Below are 22,275 nucleotides of genomic sequence, written 5' to 3' on the forward strand. Positions count from 1 at the left end.
GCTGCACAGATATGCACACGCAGTGGTTTTAAGCAGGCAGAAAATCTGTGCAAGCGATGAGACATGCAGCAGCATCCTTTACGTTTCTCCAGGGACTAAGCTGTGCAGCCTCACAGAGCCTCAAGCATCTACAACTGTGATTCTACCACCAGAGAGTCCTTTTTTGGTAGGAGTGTTGAGAGAATTGAACTATTATTGTAGGACTGAACATTTCCGCTGCCCTGCAGAAAGCTGTAGGACAGTCTTAGAGGAAGAGCTGACATTTTTGGGAAATACAGGAGACACAACTAGCATCCTGCTGCTGAATAATGAAGTGTAGCTGTAGGAGTTGAACTTCTGGGGTAGAAATGAGCAGACTGATAACCAGTGCCTCCTGGTCCAGGCAGAAGACATTACAAGTGGCAGCCAAAAATTTGTCTTATATTTGAAAAAAGCTTTTCACTCTTTTGGTGTTAAGGTAATCTATGGGAAGATGTACTGCTTTCTCCGATTTGGGAAATGATCTGTAGTATTAATCATAGGGCACAATCCCATTTTAAGAATCCATGTCAGAGCCACTGGGGCAGTTGCATCTTACTGGCTGCAAATTTAGGAGGTGCTTCAGATTTTATTTTCTGCAGTGCTTATCTCTGTGTTTAGCCAGCTTCTCTGGGGTATACCCGTCTTTCGGCAGATGCTCCAGGAGAGATTTCCGGTAATAGAGGAGCGCGGTTTTCACTGCTGCCGCCAGGAGAGGGCGCTCTTTAAGCGTGTACTGTAGACTCATTTCCGCACAAGCGCATTGCGACCATGAGAACGGGACGTTACTGTGCACCACAGCTCCACAGTAGGACAGTACCTTCTGTCACATCAGCGTAGTGTCTGCTCCTATTTGTCATAAAACTAGTACTTACAGCTGCAAAGTTAAGGCAGAGTCAGTGTGATAATCCATCGTTGTTCCTCTGGATCTATTTTTGCTGAGAACTTGGCACTTGGTTTAACAGAGGATGAACGTGTATCTGAAGACGAGCTCAAAAAACCTGCATGAAGTTAGGTTTCAGTGACTTGCTCGTGGTCTTGGTAATGTGAAAGCTGAAAATGCTATATATATATATATAGGTATATATATATATATATATATGGAGTACCAAATACTGAACATTTCATCTTGTCTGGGTGCTTGAATTTTATTTATTTTTTTGATGTTTGTCTAGTCTGAAGAAGATACTTTGGATAAACAGCATTCTGCATTTTAGTAATATATCAATCATAAAACTATCTCAGCTCCAGGGCTAGCAATTTAAAGGTTTGGAGAATTGACGTATTGGGGCTGAGAGTAAGTGGTTTTTAAAAACCCATTTAAGTAATTCCATTTCATGGTGTCGGGGGGGGGGGAGAGGGCAGGGGTGGAGGAGGGAAGGCAATTCTGTTGAAATGGCAGGGCATAGACTGTCCTGCAGGAAACTCTAAAGTCTTTAGGACTGCTCTAATCCATAGGGTGTGCTTCAGGTATGCACCAAAGCAAAGTGAAATTCATCTAGATGATGGATCTTTTACCAAGGTAGACTCAGCCCGTTACAAGGTTAGCTGATTCATTTCTAATACAGACAGGATAAGACTTCTTACCATACTGTTTTCAAAGTTTAATTCCTTCTGTTATGTTCCTTCACCTCAAACTAGGTACTTGTACAAGCTGTGGCCCTTGTGAGCATACTGAATAAACAGAGGACTACTTCAACTCCAGCAGAGATGAATGACTGGTTTCACTGATGTCTATCTGTGGAATTCACCTGTCTGTTAAAACTCGGACACTGCTGTTAGACTTAGGTCCCAGACATGCTAAATTTGGGCTGCTATGGGTATCTGAGTGTATGTGGTTAGCTAAGTGTGTGTTCAGCTCTTTATCAAGACTTTATCAGATATTTGTGCCTGAAAATTTGTCTAGTCCAAGCCCTAGAGTGAAATAAATAGGAAAGTCTGTGCAGTTGCATCATCCCAGCCAGGCCCTGATAATTGTGTTGTGCAATCAGGTGGGATGCACTTTTGTCAATTGCTTTTAGCACAGATAGTATACCATCAAAATGCTCACAGGTTACCTATAGCTTGTCTACAACAGGATGATGGTATATGTTGTGGAGGGCAAATTCTGGCCGGACATCCATGCAGCAGCTCACTCACTCCCTCTCTTCAACAGGATGAGGGGAGGAAATGAAATGGGAGAACTTATCAGTTGAGAGACAGGAAGATAACTTATCTGTTACTATTGTAGGAAAAAAAAAAGTCTTGGGAGAAATTATTTTCTTGTCAGTTAACGTGAGGATGCAGCACCAGGAGCTTTACTACTGATTATATCATCCCACTGCTGGCCACAGGTAAGTGAGAGACTTAAAATTGTAAAGTCACATCTTCATGGTGCCTGTTTCTTCTGCTAACCGCTTTCAATTGCAAATATGCTTGCAACATAGACTTCAAGTGTCAGTGCCTCTGACTGTATTGGTTGTTTGTTTTTTTTTCCTGAAAATATTCCTGCTTACCTGCTTTTGAGTTTGTTTGTTTTTTAATTGAACATCTACAATTTCTAAACACACCAAACACAGCCATGGTGCTTCAAGACAGACACTGTAGTCTAGGCTGATTTTGCTGAGTGGCTGTCTCAGTCTTTTTGCTTTTCTCTTTGGGAGATTTCCTGGCCTTATTCAAAGCTGCCAGCGTTGCTGATGTTGAATGAATGGAGAGAAAGAGACAATAGAAATGAAGTTATTTATTTGCTACCTTCTCCATTCTTGCATTCCAAGCAAGAGAAGAGAAGAGAGAGGAGATGCAGAAGAAGAAAGAATACACTCGTATCAGCTAAGAATCCATGACTTCCATCAGCTTGGACAACTGTGGCCTCAGGTAAGCTGTTCATTTTCTGTCTTCATTTCTACTAGCTTGTGCGGTGCATCCCTGGTCCAAGCAATGCTTTAAATTCTGCCCAAACTATGCACTCTCAGGGACCTCGTACTGAAAATTGATGTGTCATATTGTGATATGGACTCTATGTATAGGTAATTTGCATCCTTCCACAGCTGACCCAAGCCTGGAAGTGTGGCCCCCTTTTCCTTGGAGTCCATCAGCCTATCCAACATGCTTTGAATCCCATCTATGTGGCATGGTTTCTGCAGCCCGAGAAATTCAGAAGCAAAATTTTGTGAGATCTGTTCTGTGATTCGCCTGTGCTATTGTGGAGAGAGTTTCTTCATATCTGCAGCCTGGAGAGGTGTATCCTCTAGTGCTTTAACAGGTCAAGGTTCTGACCTATGTTTGAGCTGCTGTACTAACACAGCATATGTATGGGGAGGGTGCGGTTAGTGTGTAATACTGAGAGAAACATCCCTTCAAAATATGCCTTTCTGCCTCCCTCCCTTGCTTGCCTTTTTCATCCTCCAGTGTTGTTACCTTGGTAGTATTTTAATCAGAGGAAGCACATATACCAAGGAAGTCAATGGTGGGGGTGAGGCGGGGGGGGGAGGGGGAGAAACAAGAGGAAAATCACATCACAGCCCAGTTTGCCAGTATAAACACTTGATGATTTCCTGTTATTGTAGCCTAAAATGTACTATGACATCACTTGCAGACCTCCCAGAATCACCCAGAAGGAGGAAAAGTCAGCATTCCCAGCCCGCCCCCAGTGTGAATCCAAGGGATTCAGACCCTATAAGGCAGTGAAGCTCTGTGAGCAGCAAAGGTAGAGTTTCAAAAGCTTTCTTGTTCTTGGCAGTGTGGGGATTTCATAAACAGGAAAAACTGCTTTTTCTTTTCCTAAAGAGGAACCATTTATGCCTCATGATGCATTGTTGCCTGGAACTGGGCTTGCTTTAAAGTAGGGCGGAAATGTAAGAAATGCTCTTAGCAGAGGACAAGCAGAGGTAAGCTCTTTGCCTAATCATGCCAGTTATTTGTTCCAGACACCTACTTTTTTATAGTACTTGCTTCTATTCCCATTCTACAAATATGGCAGTTAAGTCGAAAGACTATAGATAATGTGGAATGGTTGAATATGGAATTAAATTGATCGTTTTGAAAGGTGCAGCTGGTCCCAAATGTAGCAGAGATTGACAGTGAAACATTCTTCCTCCTTTCTTGTGTACTACATCAGAAGTCATTTGTCCGGAAAATGAAGAGCCAAGCTATTTTGAGCCTGGATACATGAACTATCCTGGAATTTGTCTCAATCAGTCAGATTTGTGTCTCAGTTACAGTTAATCCTGATTCACTCTTCTCAGTCTGTACCACTCTAAGCAAGAACAGATTCAAATTCATAGAAATGGATTTTCATAGCTTTTCTGAGAGGGATAGAAGTTGGCCCAATCCACACCACGCCCTTCAGCCACAGTTTCTGTGACCAGGCATTCAGGCAGACCACAGTTGGACATCTGCAATTTTTTTCTTCATAATCAGAGTAACAAACTTCAGAATACAGTACTGTAGTTGTAATCATTTGGACTCTTACTGTCTCATATACCAATAATTACAGGGTAACTTTTTGTTCCTGAAACAGGAGAAATTGCTATTTTCACTTTATATGTAAACAGTCGCTGATAATTGAATGAGATTCTACCTTTTAAAATAGAACTTATTTTCTTTATGTGGTTCTATACTAATCCCATACATCCAAATACTATCAGCAAATTAGATCTGTTTTACCATGAATTAGATTTTGCAAGTCTGAAGAAAGCTAGTCAAGAGAAAAATGATAAAATTAAGACTAGTAAATAAAATGTGCTTGGGATTTGACATTAAAATGAACAGAATGGTCTTGCAGTTTACTAGAAAATTTAACAGCTATGTGTAAGTTTTGCTGTTGTTACTCTACCTTGGATTTACTGGAATACGAAAGGGAGTTGTCCCTTTTCTGCTATTTCTGGATAGGAGCACCGAGTCATTCAGTTATTTGCCATGCTGAGCTCCTTTCAAAGCTATTTATATAAGATGATTATCACTCATTAAGTAGTTCACTCTTCGTTGCCACTGCTGCCCATTTGCGGTGCTGGGAGTTTAAGTTTATGTGCAACTGCAACAAAACACTGCATCCACTAAGGTCTAGGAACCTTGAAGTAAGGTACTAGGAAAGCAGATTACTCAGATGCCACTGGGATAGCTGTCAAGTATTGAAGCCCTGAAGTTATTTCCATTTTTCTGTATTTCATTTGAGGGCTGAGGTTATCATGTGGTCTTGGCAGTGGAGGGAGGAGAGGAGCTCCTATTAAGCATTGCATCTACCAGATCTAGTGTGCCACTATTCTGGCTCTGGGATTTTTACGAGACATAAAAAGATGTGGCTTGCCAAATGGCAGAGTGGTCAGCAGTAGGGATGAGTACCTGATGACAGATGAATTATTAAAGTTCTACCTTTGTGGGTAGCTGATAAGTTTGGTGTGGTGTGAATATTCATCTAAGATGCCATGTTGAGTACTTCTAGGATATCCATCCCTTCTCATGCAAGAAAATAATCTAGCCATGTCAGCAGGTCCTCTCTTTCCACAGCACAGGAATGACTTGCTTACACAGCTTGCTGCTCTTCACTTTATTCACTGCAATCTACTTCTGTCCTCTGTGGAGAAATGGGTTTGATCAGTTTTTCTCAATCCTTTTCATCTGAGGATTAAAGAATTCAATATTGTTCTTTGCTGCGCTGCCACGTTGGTTTTTTTTTCTGTCAAAAGCAAAATACCATTTTGTCTCAAATGTGAGTTTTTCATTTATTACCTGTATTTTGTCTGCGCTTTTGTGAAGTAATGTGTGTGTATATCTTATTTTCTGTGGCCCACCAAGTGTCCACAAGACAGAGATTAGTTAATTGCTAGCTGACATTTGGAATCTCCTTGTGATCCTGTTTTCTCTTTCCATGATTCTACGAGAGGCAACAAGAAAGCTTCCTGCAGGTATTAAGGTAAAAGGAGGTTATTTACTTCTGTAATACACAGCTCTTCTGTGCATCAGCAATCAAAGAAGGCAACTTTGTAAATCTTGTCTGGGTACCACTTAATCCTTTGTTGTGTTTTTTCTCCACTGTGCTTCCTCTGGTATTGTCAGCAGCTTTCCTCGTTGAATAATCTATGGTAAATACAACCTATTTTACCAGAGGGTGTTGGAATATATGATTTCCTAAGGTCCCTTCCAAACCCTGTGATACTGTGAATGCAGGTAAAGAAAAGGCTCTAATAGGCTGTGGTTTCTGCTCCCTTTTATTGGTCGTTGAAAAAGAGGAAAAGTCTCTGCTGTGCAGCTCTAACCTTGCTAGTGTGAATTTCAAGGAAACATGCAGGAGTGAGATGAGGGGAATGCTACTGTTATAGCTGCCAAAAGCAAAACAGGACTTATGAAGCTTCCTAGCTCTTCATGTGTCAACTCAAGTAGAAGGCAGAAATATGTCACAGTGGGGGAGGATCAACACAACACACTACTGCTATGTCATTATTCAACTCCTAGACACAATGGAGAACTTCTGTTTAATGACTTGAAGAGCTGGAGATGATTATTTTTTTTTTTGCTGTTTATATCAAATGCAAAAGTCTTAAATACCTGTCTGCTGGACTCCTATGACGAGATCAGAATCTCAGTTTCACTTTTGAAAAGAAGTGTATCTTTTTATCTCCATAATGCTGATACACATCTCATAGTGAGATGAAAAAGCCAACAGGTAAATGACAAAACAATTAAGAAGCCAAGCCTCATGATTTATGAAGTGCATAATAATCTATTGGATTCTAATTTATAGCTTTAGATTTATAGGTATAGACTAAAATATAGTCAGTATTGTGGACCAGTCCTTCAGTGAGAATATGCATTATAACATAAAGTTTAGAACTAAAGTTTCTCTCAGAGGACTGTTAGTTTAAACATGTCCAGAGATATGGAGCTAAATATTATTTCATTACTGACATTCATTGTGGTAAGTAAAGCAATATTGACAGCTTTGATGATTCAGCTTTGAATTTTTAGTATCCACAGCATTTTTTAAATGAACCTGATGTACTGGAACTGGTATGCATGTGCGTGTGTGTGTATGTATTTTAAGTCTACAATAATACGAATAATGAAAACAACTCCTTTAAGTATGAAAGTAGTGATTTGGCTGAAGCAAAGAAGCAGAAAATCTCAAACTCATTCTCTAGTTCTCAATGTGTTTCAAAATGTGTAGGTCTGTTCATTATTTTTGTATGTTGCTCATAGCAGGGCATGAAGAGAAACTAGGTAATATAAGCAAACATTGAGTTAAGCTCATTCCAGCAAACCAGGTGCCTGCTGACTGATTCTGATTAGATGCTCATCTGGTAGCTGTCAGCAGAGGACAGCAAGTGTTCTCTGGTAGTCTAGAGCTCTGTGTGAGGCAAGTTGCTTTTCCCTACAGAGACAGCACCGTGATCTATGAGGCTTCACTCGTATGGTCAGTAACTGTTGCTGTACAAAATTGCTGCACTCTGTTAATCCCCGCCACCCATCTGAAAGGGTGATGTGCTGTGAGTCCGAGTTGGCTTGCTGACAGGTTAGTGAAGCTGCGTCCTGTGATTCAGGGAAGAGGCAGCTTGACCCATGCCCTGCTGCTTCTTTCTCATTACAGAAATCAAGAAGGTCCACGGACAAAAAAAGTTTGGTATGTTGTGACTCAGTCCTGGGAGTGTCAGGAGGCCATCTAGCTCACTGGTGTTAGGGAGGAGTTCAGATATTTCCTGTGCTCTTGAGGATCCATCTTTTCTACTCAATGATTAGCTATATGCTGAGAGGGAATCATTAGCTGAGAGGGACTTTAGTATCCTGATGGCTCTGTGGTTTCTAAAATAGAATGGTATGGAGAACTTCTGTGTTTACAGAGCGCTGTACAGACTTCATGTAATCATTTGAGTTGAAAGGAACCCTTAAAGGTCATCTAGTCCAATTCTCCTGCAATGAGTGAGGCATCTTCATCAGTAAACAAATCCTCCCTGCCCCCTGGATTGCTGAGTATGGACATTTCTGTTCACGAAGGGAGAAGTTGTCTAAGCTTGGAGATTTCCAAGCCTAAACATTGTGAGACAAACTGGTTTTGTCACTGAGAGCTTTTCTCCTTGTCATTTTAACTCGGGATTTACTTTTCCTTTCCAATTTGTTTGTTTTTAAGAAAAATGAAACTTCAAAGACAGAAATTAGTTGAGTGAGAAGAAACTGTAAGACAAAGAAAAAATCCTTATGGCTATGTTTTGAAAATATAAACTTGTAGGTCCCCATGAAGATAGAAGAATATTCCTGAAACAGAACAGGTATTACTGGGATGGAGTATTTGATTCTGTCTATTGCTGAATGGCAGTCACTTTTAGGACAGAGAATATTTAAGAACACTATGCAAGTGCGTATGCATCTATACATCTACTTACTTATCTGTCTACTATGTATCAGTCTATTTACCCACCTATCAATCTCTAACTCTCTGCATTTTAAGATCAGAGATGGAATGGCAAGGGAGTATTTACTAAAACTGTAGGAAATAGAAATTATGCAATGTTACATCTGTGTTTAACTGGAACAGTGTGATGTGAGGTGCATCACTGTGTTCAGCTGTGATTTTAAAAAAAGACTGCATATAGTGTGTTGGAGGGAATTAGTATTAGGTAGGTGTCAGCCTCTCACAGTTGTGTAATCCTGACTTCAGATCACACTTGTCATGTAACAGGATGGAAGGGAGTTCCCTTCACTTGTGAATGAATCAGCTGGGTGGGAGAGGTATTGAACATTTCAGGTTATACTCCAGCCCCAGACACCTCCTGTACAATGATGCTCTGGATTGTTTACAATTAATTAGTTATTTGTTTTGAGTCTGCTTTACATCCTAGCACAGAAGCAGCTGTAATGCTTACCTAGACAACACTGTCTTCTGTCAAGGTTTGGTTCTCACCTGGGGGGGAAAAAAACCACACAATTCGAGCAGGATCCAAAAATAACATCTTCAGTATTTAATGTTCCTGCACTGGAATAAAAATGACTGGCAACTCTGTGTACTTTATGGCCAACAAAAATAGATCAAAATTCTTAGGAAAAATGAATGATGCCATGGTAAGAACTGGTAAAGGGTGATCTGTCTATAAAAGTGCGAGATCATCTTCCATATTGTATGTCAGTAGCTGGAAACATGGGCCAGTTTTCTTTCTCCTCTTTATCGCTAAGACCGTAGTGCATCAATTTTGATGTGGTTTCAATAAGACGGGGAGAAATGACTTAATGTTCATGTGGAGACTGAGAGTTCCCTCCTGCTCTTTGTGAACTGGACCACTGAGCCAATGAGGAGCCCTGGAACAGTAGGGAGAAGTTAGATTTATAAGCAGCAACACCAGCAACTCTGTGTGTGAGCACTTACTTGTGGGTGCACACACATTCCAGGAAGAGTTTTACTTCTGTCAGTAGAGACTGAGACTGTGGCGTTTTGCAGAGGGGAGGAGAATTTAGAAGGCAACTTCAAAACTACAGCTTAATGATCAGTGCACCATTGGCCAGCCTGGCTCCCAGGTATGCTTTGGGTTTAGTTCTAGCAGCTCTGATGTAGCTTGAAGTCTGTCCTAATAAAAATGCCTAAGCAGGTTCAATAGACACACAGGCAAGCCTGGCTTATTTTGACAGGTAGGTGTGTCTGCATTAAGTAGTGGTTTAACAGAGGCAGATCTGGAAAACAAAACAGCTGCTGTTAAACATTTAACATTTACACAAAATGTGCTTCAGAGGGAGCTAGTTTTGGGGGTGCTCTATTCTTGTCCTGTTAACCAAATTATTGCTGGAGCTCAATAGGTGTACTCTTGTAGCACATCTGGTCTATTTTCATCCAAAAGGAATTTAGTCCACCAATTATGAGACTACAAAATGACAGGAAACTAAGTGGAGTGAATGGGAAATTCACTTCAAAAATCAACTCCTAAAAAGTTAGCGTAGGTGCTTACTAATACAATCTGGTGGCTGAGTAACTGATGATTCCCAGGAGAGTTATGTGTAGTGATGACAGAAGGGGTGAAAACTTCTTAATCCTGCTCAGTTATAGCCTGCATACCATACTGGCCTGCAGCTGAATGAACTGCAGCTCAGTATCAGAGGCAGGGCTGCCTGAGGGTAGGCACATGCCTAACTTACTGGCTACTGCTTCAGGACTTATAACTTCTGATAGATGACTCTGGAGTAGCATTACATGAGTGCAAAGGGGAGATGGGCTTAGGCTGGGAACATTAAAGGACACTTGGGCCTTCCTGTGCCATGTAAGAAGGCAGTGAGCAGCTTTCTGGAGACATAAGTTTGTGAAATAGGATCATGAAGCAGACTGTGCATATAGTATAGCTTTCTGTTCTCTTGTCTAGCTGGAACCTAAAGGAGAAAAAGTGAGCAGGAAGAACTCCATAAGAGACAAAGGGCTGTTTTCAAGTGTTCTTGAGAGCCCCAGACTTCAGTAAAATGCAGTTTTTGCTCAAAGTTGGTGATGATAGCAAGCTCCTCCTCTGCCACTTGCTCTCCAGCTCACTCACTCCTGCATGCACGCATTCACACAGCACTGGGGTTGTATCCTGCTGTCCCTGGGGTTACTGATACACTTGGGCAAGACCACTGTCAGAGTCTATTATTCTCTCACTCTGAGTTTGAATCTTTCAAGTAAGCAAGGAAATTCTCAGGTTGGCAGGCTGCACCACCACTTTCTATAAAGAACAGCATCCACAAATGGATATGCTGTAATACTGAGAAGTTCAGATTCTACCATATAACAGTATTTGTGCCACTGCAGAGTAAGTGGATCTGGTACCTGGCTGACTTTCCAGCTGATCTTGGCAACTGTACAATGTGAGTAAAGAAACATTTTTTCAAGTAAAAGAACTTAGACATTTTGCTGTGCATGATGATACAAAGTATTAAGATGTGGAGTGTTAGGCTCCTTGATTATCTGCATCTGTTATACAAATTTCAGTTGGCGGTATTTCAACATGATCTGATAGTGATAGGTCAAGGGGAAATGATTTTAAACTAAAAGAGGGTAGTCTTATGTTAGATGTGAGTAGGAAATTCTTTACTCAGAAGGTGGTAAAGGCCTGGCACAGGCTGTCCAGAGATATGTGGGTGCTCCATCCCTGGAGGTGTTCAAGGTCATACTGAATGCATTCTCTGCACTGACAGTCTCAAGAAAATATCAAGAAACAAATATTTTCAATTAATAGTTTAGACATTGTGTATAAATGTTTATTAGCAAATAATTAACATGAAGTATAGTATCTGCCCTGCTGAAGATGGAAACTTTGTCTGTGCCTCTACGATAGCCAGTATTATTGCATTAATTTTATAGTTGGGCTAATAAAAAAAAAAAAAGAACGAGCAAGTCCTGTAAGCTGCGCCAGTGGCTGACTGGATGCTAAGGAGAGCTATATTCTAGTCTCTGTCCCTTTTTTGAAGAAAAAAAAAAAAAAAGACAGTATTTCAACAACCAAATTTTTCTTAGGATGGGTTTTGTGAATTTTCAATGTCTCGGGTACTTTTACTTTCTTCAGAGAGAAGCAAATAGGTCATTTTTATATAAAAAAGTGATGTTTGATTTTTTGTAATGTTTGAACAGTGTAGGTAGATCCTGTGTAAATGGCAGCCACAAGACTTCTGAAGAGCTGAGGTTTGTTATCGCTGTCCCTGCGGAGCTCTCACTTTCCTGTTCACTGCTTTCTACTCCCATAAAACAAGCTCTTCATTTCCTCTGCCACACATTCTTTGCTTCTTTATTTTCTACAACAACAAAGAATGAGTGGTCAGAGATTCCTCATATGCTTTTTGAAGATATTTGTGGATGCCAGCATAATGCCTGGGGAAATCTTTAACAAGGGTTTGGAGAATCATAGAATCCAAAGGCTTATGTGATTGGGGAATTAAAAAAAAAAAAAAGAATATGAATGAGTAGTTAAAATTACTTCTTCTTTCATAATGGTTTTTGGAATAGATATCAACATCAAGATAAAGTCCATTTTACTGCCATTTTAGCTTATTTGCTTTTCTAACTAAGGCTCTTTCTAACTAAGGGTCAAGGTCTCCATGATTCAAAGTCAATTGCAAGTAACTTTTAATAATCACTCTGATGTGAAGACAGTGAAAGTGACGATCAGAATCATGCTGAGATAACTGATCTTTTCTTCCCTGCATCAACATCAAATGTGCACTTGTATTCAGATCTATTTTAGCTCCTCCTGGAGCTTTTTATGGGGAAGATACTTGATGACTTGATCATTAATCTCTGTGTATTGGGTTCCTGGCTGGTGCTCAAGATGGATCCAGTTTAATCTCATAAACTAGTCCATGTAGGAAAGTGTGTGTGTGTCTCTGTAAGGACAGGATAGGCAAGAAAAACTTTTTTTCTGGTAAATTTAAGTATTTGTCTTTCTACAGATTTCTCTACATCGAAGTTTACAGCCCTTGTAATCAATGTAAATGAGAGCTCATTGTTTTACCCATCACTAAAAGGGAAGTGAATACAGGATTTCCTCAAGTCCTTGCAAAGTTGATAACCATTTAGTGAAGAGTTGATCCTGACATGAAGGCAAATAGAGCTCTGGAGGACTGGACTCCTTTTGTGAGCTCTGAGGATTACAAAAGCAGCAGTGAAAGAATATTCTCTGAGTAATTGCCCAGAATGTGAAGCATGGGGAATGAAGAACTGGAGGGGGCAAGATGTGTGTGGAGAGGGAGAATTAAGTACTTCAATAAATACAGTCTCTTTGATATTCCTCAACTGATGATGACAACTTTGAAATCAATAACTTGCCTTTTGTTTTTTAGGAACTATCTTTAGCAAAATAGTGGGGTAAAGAGGGAAGTAGTACCGGTGATAGCTTCCCTGAATTATGAGAGATTAATCAAAACTATAATTGTCACTGACATCTTGTCACAGGAATTGTTGTGCATCTTATGGAAGATAATGAAGACTGTCAGTTTCTGTCTATACTCAGTAAGTTTATTCCCCTGAACCAGGGTAGGCAAACTACTGACGCTTGTGCAAAGAGCTCTAATACTTCTAATAAATTTTGCAACAGTGCCCAAAATAATTTGCTCTCACTTCATTTATCTCAAATTCAGTGCTGATATAATTCTGTAGATTCCATTAGAAATTAATATAGCTTGCAGGGCCTCCTTCCTTCCTGACTGTATTGCTCTTCCTTTGTCATCCCATGAACTAAGTATTGGTTTTTTTTTATAAAAAAAAAGACCCCAGCTGTTCTTAGTGGTTTTGTGTGGCTGGAAAACCTTTATGGGTGAATAGTAGCAATCAACACACCCTACCCAATGTATCACAGCACCACTGGCCTGCCTCCACTGTTTCCTGTTGTGATCAGGCTCCCTTTACAGTTAGAGACTAGCTGTAATATTTCACTGTGGGTGTTAGTGATCCATGTGCTCTTAGGCGTGATTTTGTTTTAAGCAGACAAAAAAAACATACTGATTTGAACAACCCACCCAGAATTGGCTTCTCCTTGGTTCCTGTTCAGTAATGGTGGTTCTTCTGTGGCCCCTTTTTATTTTCTTGAACTGCCTCTGTATGTATATACGCCTGATAATTACATTATGAAACATTCAGAAATCCCCAATGTGTAAGTGCGTGCCTTCCTGATAGACTCTTATCCAGGGGTCACCCGTATGAGAGCCAACTGCAGCCCAGTGCTCAGCTGCCGTTTCTCTGGGACACATGAAAGGACTTGCTGGGTGTCCTTAACTATATTCTCGGAATTCCTGATCTCTGAGTCAGAAAGGCAGGAGTCCTACATGGTCATCACAGCAGTGCCATCAACTTGGCTCCCTATCAAATGCCTGAGAAAGAAACAGCAGAAGGGAGAAAAAAGCAACCTTAACTCCCAAAGGGCCTGCTGTTCTGGGGCACAACTGAAAATCTTAGCTTTAGAATCTAAGCCATCTCCCTTTCTGTGGCTAAGTCTGCCAGCATTGCATATAAGCACTTGCTGGGTTGAGTTCTATTAAATTAAAGATTTTCTAGATTTTGTACATACAATGCTTTGAATTGTCCTGTTATGAATTGATTCCTCCATCATCCATAGGAATAATCTCTCTTGATTAGTTTAAGATTGAATGGGCCAGGGGTACTTACGCCCATCCTCTTGCTCTGAGGAAAAGTGACAGTGTCAGTTTGTAAAGCTCACGTTTTTCCAATTTTGTATAGTATTCTGAGCATTTTTACATGAGTACCTTTCGCTCAAACTGGCAGTTTATGCCCATTCCCTGTGTTGTCCTTGCTAGCTGTATTATCTATTATTTGAGCTGCAAATATTTGGAGTCATGTCCCAGAATATCTGTTAGATTTCCCCTTATTCTTCCCCTTGCTGAAAGACTGATAAGGTGTAGAAAACAACATATAACCATTTATTCTTATATGCTACAGTAAGAGAACATCTTAAGAAAAGGTAATTCTAGCAGATGTGTGGTTCTTTCACAGGCATTTTATTTGTACAGTCATTGCCATTGCATGCTTTGCACAACCTTCATCTAGTTTGAAAATCTTCTCTTCAGCTTCCTCTGGCACAAACACAGTCTCCAGGCAGAGACAAAGTGTTTTTGGGCCTTACAGCGAGACGTTATCACTAGTTCTGATGCTTTCTTTGTTCCATGTAGGCCTTTCTGACAGCAGGGAGTTTATATGCAGGGGGGAATTAGGAAAAGTCTTTACAGAACATCTGTCATACTCAAATCCTTCTATTTCTTACTTGTGGAACTGACAAAGGAGCTGGAAACACCCACTGTAATGAGCTCCATTCTTTGAGGCGGAAAGGGGATCAGATAAATGGGCAATGTGTCTGATGTCAGCTTTTGCAGTGTCCCAGCAGCTGTGTGGGCATGGAATTACCCTCAGCCTTTTCAAATCTTGCATCTCTAGGTACTGTGCTCTCTTCCATTCTCATCCTCCCAGCTTGAGAATCACTGCAAAAGCTTATCTTGATACTCAAGGCATAAAAAGGTGATCAAGAGGCACAGGTATTTGGAAACAGTGATAGTATTTTTGAGGAGAGAAGATGCTTTATACTTCTAAGAAATTAAATGCTTTTAAATCATCATCAACAGAATCTCACAGGGAATTTGTAGGCATCAGTGTTTGAGAAGAAGGAAGCTGTAGGAGCAGGAGAATAATGCTTACCTGCTATTCAAAGAATAGCACATAACCAGGATGTGTAATTTTAAATAGAAGAAAATCTAAAACTATAGCACAGTGCAAATGTAGTTATCGCATTACAGTAACAATTTCATCTTGAGCCCTCTTTTGCCTGTATAAATCAAAGCTAACTTTGTTTCAGCCCTCTAAAATACATCTTGTAGGACTAATGACTGTTATTTTTGTTTGTTTGGTTGGTTTTGGTTTGTTGGTATGTTTTATTACATCGTTACATGGTGGATGGAATAATTTATCTTCCTGTCCAGGAAAGCCAGGGAAGATGGGGGCCTTCTCTGGAAGGAAACTGGAGAGTTATGGAGAAAGCTGAGGTGCACAATGACTTCTTTGCATCAGTCTTAACCAGGAAGGGCTCTAGCCACACCACCCAAGATACAGAAAGCAAAGGTAAGAACTTGGAGAAAGAAGATCTGCCTACTATAACTGAAGATCATGTAAATAATCTGAAGGTGCATAAGTCCATGAGATCTGAAGAGATTTATCCATGGGTTCTGAAGGAACTGGCAGATGAATTGGCTAAGCCATTTTCCATTGTATTTGAAAGGTAATGGCAGTCTAGTGAAGTTCCCACTGATTGGAAAAGGGGAAACATAACCCCAAGTTTAAGAAGGGGAAAAAAGAAGATCCAGGGAACTACAAGCCAGATAGCTTCACTTCTGTGCCTGGCAAGATCATGGAACAGATCCTCCCAAAGACCCTACTATGGCACATGGAAATAAAGAGGTGATTGTTGGTATCCAACAGGGCTTCACCAAGGGCAAATCATACCTGACAAATGTGGTGGCCTTTTATGATGGAGTCATAGCATTAGTGTATAAAGGAAGAAAAACTGACATCATCCACTCGGACTTCTGCAAAGCATTTGACACTGACCCACGAGACATCTTGGTCACCAAATTGGAGAAAAATGGATTTGATGTATGGACCACCCCCTGGATTAGCAATTGGCTGGATGGTCGCAGTCAGAGTGCTGCAGTCAACAGCTCAATGTCCAAGTAGAAACTGGTGATAAGTGGTGTTCCTCAGCAATGGGTACTGGGACTGGTATTATTTAACATCTTTTAGGCAACATGGACAGTGGGATCAAGTGCACCATCAGCAAGTTTGCAGACTACACCAAGCTGAGTGGTGCAGTTTACACGCTAGAGGGAAGGAATGCCATACAGAAGGTCCTGGACAGGCTTGAGAGGTGGGCTCATGAAGTTCAACGAGGCCAAGTGCAAGGTCCTGGACCTGGGCTGGGGCAGTCCCAAGGACAGATACAGGTTGGGTGAAGAATAGCTTGCAAGCAACCGTGAGAGGAAGGATTAGAGGGTGTCTGTTTTCAAAAGACTCAGCATGAGCTGACAACTTGTGCTTGCAGCCCAGAAGGATACCTGCATCAAGAGAAGCGTGACCAGCAGCTTGAGGGAGGCAGTTCTGCCCCTCTCCTCTGCTCTTGCAAGGTCCTCAGACTATTTTCACCCATGCATTTGACACTACATAATTATGGTGATGGCCTCTGAGGAGGCTTTGAGACCAGAAGTGGTGTGTCTGACAAACCATAGGAAGCCACAGCCCCTTCAGTTATGCTTTTCAAATACCTGAACCCAGTGGAGTGCTTTACAGTGAAACATACAACTATGAAAACCCTGTATATGAAATTCCCTAATGAGTCAAGACCGTCTAACTGCCAAACCAGCACAAAACTGCACCCAGTGTACATAACTCAGCCTAAATAAAAGTCAAAAGGATTCTGAAAAGTGCAATTGCCCGTAACACATGGTTTATGTTTAAAACGATGCTTTTAGTAAGAACCAGAAGTCCCAGTGACGTCAGACACGTACATGAACTTCAGAGCTATCTCGGTTTCTCGGGCACCTTATTTCGGTGGTGGCAGAGCACCCAGTTCTTACCCTCCTGGGCCTCAGCCGACCACTCCCCATCCAAGGCTGCCAGCAGACGGTCCCTCCGGAGGGGCGAGGCCTGCTGCAGCCACGGCAGCGTCTCGCCGCCTCGCCTTCTGACGCCGCGAGGTTGGTACGCGCCGCTCCTGCTAACGGAGCCGGGCCGCACCCCGCTGCCGCTCAGGGGCGGGAGCGCTGCGGTACTGCCCCAAAAGAAGGCGGCCACCGGGGGGGTGGGGTTTGCGCCGGGACGGGCGGGCGATAGAGTCCCGTTAGAAGCAGCGCGGAGAGCTCTAGCAGCGCAGGACGAGCGGCTCGCCGCGCCCAGGACTCCGGGAAGATGCCGAAAACGGTAGGTGCCTGTCGGCCCCTCGGCACAGGTGACCCGGCTCTCCAGCCCCGAGCTTCCTCCGTGGGCCGGGGGGGGGGGGGCTGAGGATGGTGGAGCCTCAGCCGCCTGCCCCGTCGCTCTGTGGGGCGCCGGGAGCTCTTTTCGTCTGGGCTCGTCCCCTCCCTGGCGCCCGGGCCTTGGAGGCGCTGTCGGAGGCGGCGGCCACGGTTCGGCCGTGACACCGGGAGGGAGGGTCTCGGCGGGAGCGCAGCCCGGGCCCGGCGGCGAGGATGCGGCGGGCGGGGAGGGAGCCGCCCGCCCCTCCATCTTGTGCTCCGCTCCTCGCCGCCCGCTTCCTGTCCCGTCGCAGCATCCTCGCGCCGGGAGGGGCCGGCCGAGAGGCGGCTGCCTGGCGAGCGGCGTGCTGGGCAACCGCCTCCGCAGCTGCGTCTGCTCTAAAATGTCCGAGAGAAGAGGCTCCTTCTTTTCTCTGCCTTGACGGTGTCTTCTGCGCGCGGCTGTGCTGTGGGCGCGTTGAGTGAATCTTCTGAAAGCCTGATGGAGAATTAATTAAATGCATGGCTACTTCTCACGTGCTTTGTGGAGAGGAGAAGTTCGAAGTTTTCACAACTTGTAATTAGTCAGTTTAGGTTGCTGAGGGAGGTTTGTCCCAGCTTGACTCCAAGAATTTCTTGGCTGGAGAGATCTTGATACTTCAGTAAGTCTGTTCAAGTCCATACTTGACTCTTTAACAGCAGGAGTTCAGTGACTAATAAGGATTTTTTTTCTTTCTTTTTTTTTTTTCTTCTTTTCAATCTAATTTCTCCTGGCTGGAGAAAGAGTTGGTCCCTGCTGCCCTTCTTCGTTGATAAAACAGGAAGGAGCAGGCTGGAAGGCTCTGGATGTTTCCTCACGAAGGATGATCTGAAATGGCTTAGGGACTTCGAATTCAAACTGAAAGACCATATCTCTTACATCAAGAGAAGTAGGGGAGAGAACCAAACAAAATGACCACACCCCTCTAATAAAGGGAAGTTGAAACAGAATCCACCCTGATTTTATTTTTTTTAAGTAGTTTAATGTTATCACTTTAAAATAGCTATTAAGTACATATTTAACTGACTTCTGCTTTTTCTGATGTCTTAAATGCCGGTTACCTGAGACAGTAGCTGCATTATTGTGTTATGCCGGGTTTTTTTGTTTGTTTGTTTGCTTGTTTTTGTTTTTAAGTTTAAACATTGGGATCTTAAAGGATATTAAAATCAATCACTTAAAGGTTGAGAAGGCAGGCCTTTCTAAAGGTTTTGAAAGGCCTTTCTTAAAACAATAGTAATGATTAGTAAAGAGTTGCTTCCTAAGAAAAGGCAAAAGTTCAGTAAGATCAGTGTAATTTACTGAGGTTAAGGGACTTCTGTGTGCAGTTGATGCTTTTTAGCCTGAAGTGAGTTTATGGTTGTGGAGTGACTTCTTTTAGTATGGGTCAGACCAAAAATTCTCAAGATGTCGTGGAGATGCTTCTGAGGCGGGGTAGGATGAATCATAGTGTTCTGACACTGTGTTACAGGGTGCTTGCAGCCTCCTTTCAATCTGGAGACACGCCCTAGGCTGGATTCACATTCGCTATCTGCTGCTTTCTACAGAACAGTCAGAGCTGGAATAGATAAAGAAACTTTGGTATTTTGCTGTACACTGCAGAAAGTGGTTCACGTGTTTGTGCTTGTTCAGAGGGAAAACTGCGGGCCTCCTGCTAGATCAGTCACTTCTGTTTCCTGCCCTATCTGCCACAATTGCAGATCCAACTGAAATAGTATTTTAGGCATAATTTCTTGAACTGTGGTTTGCAGGAACAGGAGATGCTGGCATAACTGTGTAATCAGTTCTTCATGTGAAAGAAACATGACCGCTAATGTGCTAGCTTAAGATTTGTTAATAGTTACTTAATTAGCAAAGCAATAAAATGCAAGTAACTTTCCTTAATTGAGGTCAAATGTAGGTGAAACTTGAGCAGTTAGATATAGTATATGTAGGCTTCATCACAAAAATAAACCTATTGTGAAGAACACGGAGGAAATGTTCCAGGGAACAGTTCTGGCTGGGCAGGAAAGACGTTTGTGTCTAAAGTGCTTGGTAGCTCTTATCATTCATCTCACCAAGCGTATGGAACATGTTGTGGCTGCTCTGTGGCTTGAGCAGCAAAACCTGTTGAATTCTGAGTTCCTGCTTTCTGGTAAGCTAGGCTAAATGTTTGCATACCTTGCCAGTTACATGAGATTTTTTCATGGTGGCACTTTGCTTTAGTACACTGTTAATAGGAGACAAAGATTAAATCTGGTAACCTTTGAACTAGTGGCACATGATTTGCTATTGTGAAGTGTAATGTCTGCAGTCAAGTGGGGTTTTGATTGTTGAAAGCCTTGTGGACTATGTAGAAGATCATCATCGATCTACCTGCTAATCCAGCAAAGGCTTTGTTGTTTTATCTTGAGTGCTCTTACAGTTAAGCAACCAACTCCTGTTCATATATATATTTTTAAATGTGCAGGATGTAAACAGTGGTACTCCTCTTTCAAAGAGTGCTTCAATTCCCCCTGTGCTTTGTATTACAAAGGGGTGGAAGTGTTTGGTTGATAAAATGCCTCTTGCAAATTATCATCAGACTCCAAAAATCTGCTGGTTGTTAGAAGTCTGTTAGCTGTGATTGGCTCTGATCTCATGTTCACTGTTTTGTACTCTGGTCTTGAGCCATTTCAGGGTTGATAGAGCTGAGTGTCACACTTGGTTACAAATCCTGATAAAAAATGACTGGATTGTCACATTATCAGCTGGTCGGAGCCACATGGTTAGTTGCTTTAATATTGCAAAAAATATCTTGACTGGGGAGAAGTAATGCAAGGAAAGGTGATTCTTTTACCAGTCACATCTATTCCAGTGCTGATATTTTAATGTATTTTTTGCTACTGGGAAAAGTATTATCTATATATCAGAATTCATTAACTACTGTCTGTGATTGTACTGGCTTAGTGGCTGTGTGAGTGGTTTTCTCACTGAGAATTTGGAGTGTGAGCATCTGCCCTGTATGAAGTGTCTATTCAACTCTTATAACTGTCTGTTATAACAGTTCTGTGTTAGGTAATATAGATAAATTGACAGAATCAGAGCTGAAAGCTTAAAACTGGGGATAGTGAAGTTTTGACTCCTCTTACTGTATTAGCAGAACTGTTTCTCTATATGTATGGAACATAAGTCTTCCAGGTCTACTTCAGAGAAAATCAGCTTGGACAAGCATGATGTCTGCAAAACAAAAGAGAGATTTGTAGGTCTCAACTCTATTATGGTAGCTCAAATTTTAAAACAAATCTTAATTGCTGCTGCCTTTTCCTTTAAAATTTTCTGAAATTCAGTGTGGCAAAATGGCTAGTAGATTCAGCAAGGACCCTGCCCTTGGCTTATGTTGGTGGACCATGGTTGGACTCCAAATGTCTTTGAGGCTGTGTTTGGGATTGGAATAGGTCTGGTTAGAAGGAAGGTGACTGTAGCAAGGATCAGGAGAACCTGCTGAATTGTTTCTTGAGGTGTAGCAACTTACTACTAAACACTGCAGCTTAGTGGCAGCTGTAAGCAGAGCGCTGTTTGTGGAATTTGATTTTTTTTCTCTTGTGGGCTTTTCTTGAGGTCTTAAGACCTGAGAGGGTAGACAGTGATGAAAACTGTAACTAGGAACAGATGGGCACTTACTTTTGGTGCCCTGGATTGGAATCCTACCACACTGTGAAGGAACACTGAAAGCATTCCAGATGCCTTCTGCCAACCTTTACCAAGGGTTGGTCCTAGGATGTTGTATCTCCCTTTTTTACACTCTCAGTGTAATTTGAATGATTTGGCACTGCTGATTGAAGTTGGGCTTTGTCTGCTGTTGGTGCTAGCTTGCTGGGCAAACACAATCCGTTGCATCTTTCTTATAACACTATTGTGTGTTGAATTGCACTGAAAAGGTGTGAGTGAGAGCTCTTGGAGGCCTTGCCTTCTATAGAAGCCGAGGTTGCCCTGTTGGTGTTTTTGAGGTGGGTTTGTAATTCAGAAGCAGCAGTAACTAAAACATGCCAAGAGTGCTGTGGGACCAGGGTAGCTACCAAATTTATAACTTTGTATCTGTCATGGGATGTTTATACCCTATCTTGTGTTGTGCTTCTAGCCTTGGCGAGAATAGCAGGGTTTTACTTCTGGGGCAGATGCACCAGTTGGCACTGATGACACAGCAGAAGCTTCTGTTGGAACTTCTGAGCCTTCTATGCTGAAGCTAAGCAGAGAGTTTCAATAACCTTTGTGCTCGCTTTTTTATATGTAATGCTAACATTTTACTTTCCTTTTTTATGGAAAGCCCTATCTCCAACTGTTGGTGCAGTGCAGAAAACATCTGTTACAGTGGTTTTGAACTGTAGCAAGTAAGACTTATCATGAGTGCCTGATCTAAACTGGTAGTCATGACCTAGTTCATAAAACTGTAAATGACAGATCATTAGGGTTGAGTGTTTATCCTATCAGAGGTTTGATAGGATTAAATATGAGTTGATTAATTCTTGGCTTCTTGATTTCTTTCTTGAGCAAGAAGTAGGCTGGTAAGGTGCGTGTAATAAAAGCCCATGGAAAGCTTTAGATTTGCTATTTCTGCTGTAAGACTCCTATGGTGAAAATAGAATCTTGCAAATATCCTATTGCCTTACCTCATTTACAGGCAGTACTTCTTCTGGACCTGCAAGGGGTTGCAGCACTTTCCTTGGGGTGACTGCCTCATCTGATTAATCACTCCTGAGTGTTAATTACAATTCTTGCTTTTCTCATGCAGCTACTTTGTCAGATGCCTTAATATGGACTCATTTTTTGACAGGAAG

The 22,275-nt window shown here is 41.9% G+C and overlaps 1 protein-coding gene and 1 long non-coding RNA gene across 2 annotated transcripts in view; both read left to right on the plus strand.

Annotated features, from left to right (window-relative positions):
* The first annotated feature begins 2,314 nt into the window (after window positions 1–2,314).
* Window positions 2,315–12,568, plus strand: LOC136044422 (uncharacterized). Its single transcript, XR_010621816.1, has 3 exons — window positions 2,315–2,351; window positions 2,781–2,874; window positions 12,385–12,568. It is a non-coding gene; the product is annotated as an uncharacterized LOC136044422 (long non-coding RNA).
* A 4,731-nt stretch (window positions 12,569–17,299) lies between these two features.
* Window positions 17,300–22,275, plus strand: part of MSN (moesin) — a 36,799-nt gene continuing 31,823 nt past the window's right edge. Inside the window, exon 1 of the mRNA XM_065729189.1 lies at window positions 17,300–17,407. Coding sequence (XP_065585261.1) covers window positions 17,396–17,407 — 12 coding nt within the window. The 5' untranslated portion in view covers window positions 17,300–17,395. The remainder of the gene's footprint in view (window positions 17,408–22,275) is intronic.

Source organism: Cyrtonyx montezumae, unplaced genomic scaffold, assembly GCF_038088225.1.
Source record: "Cyrtonyx montezumae isolate F1298 unplaced genomic scaffold, pur_monq_1.0 scaffold_11, whole genome shotgun sequence".
NCBI classification, from domain to species: domain Eukaryota; kingdom Metazoa; phylum Chordata; class Aves; order Galliformes; family Odontophoridae; genus Cyrtonyx; species Cyrtonyx montezumae.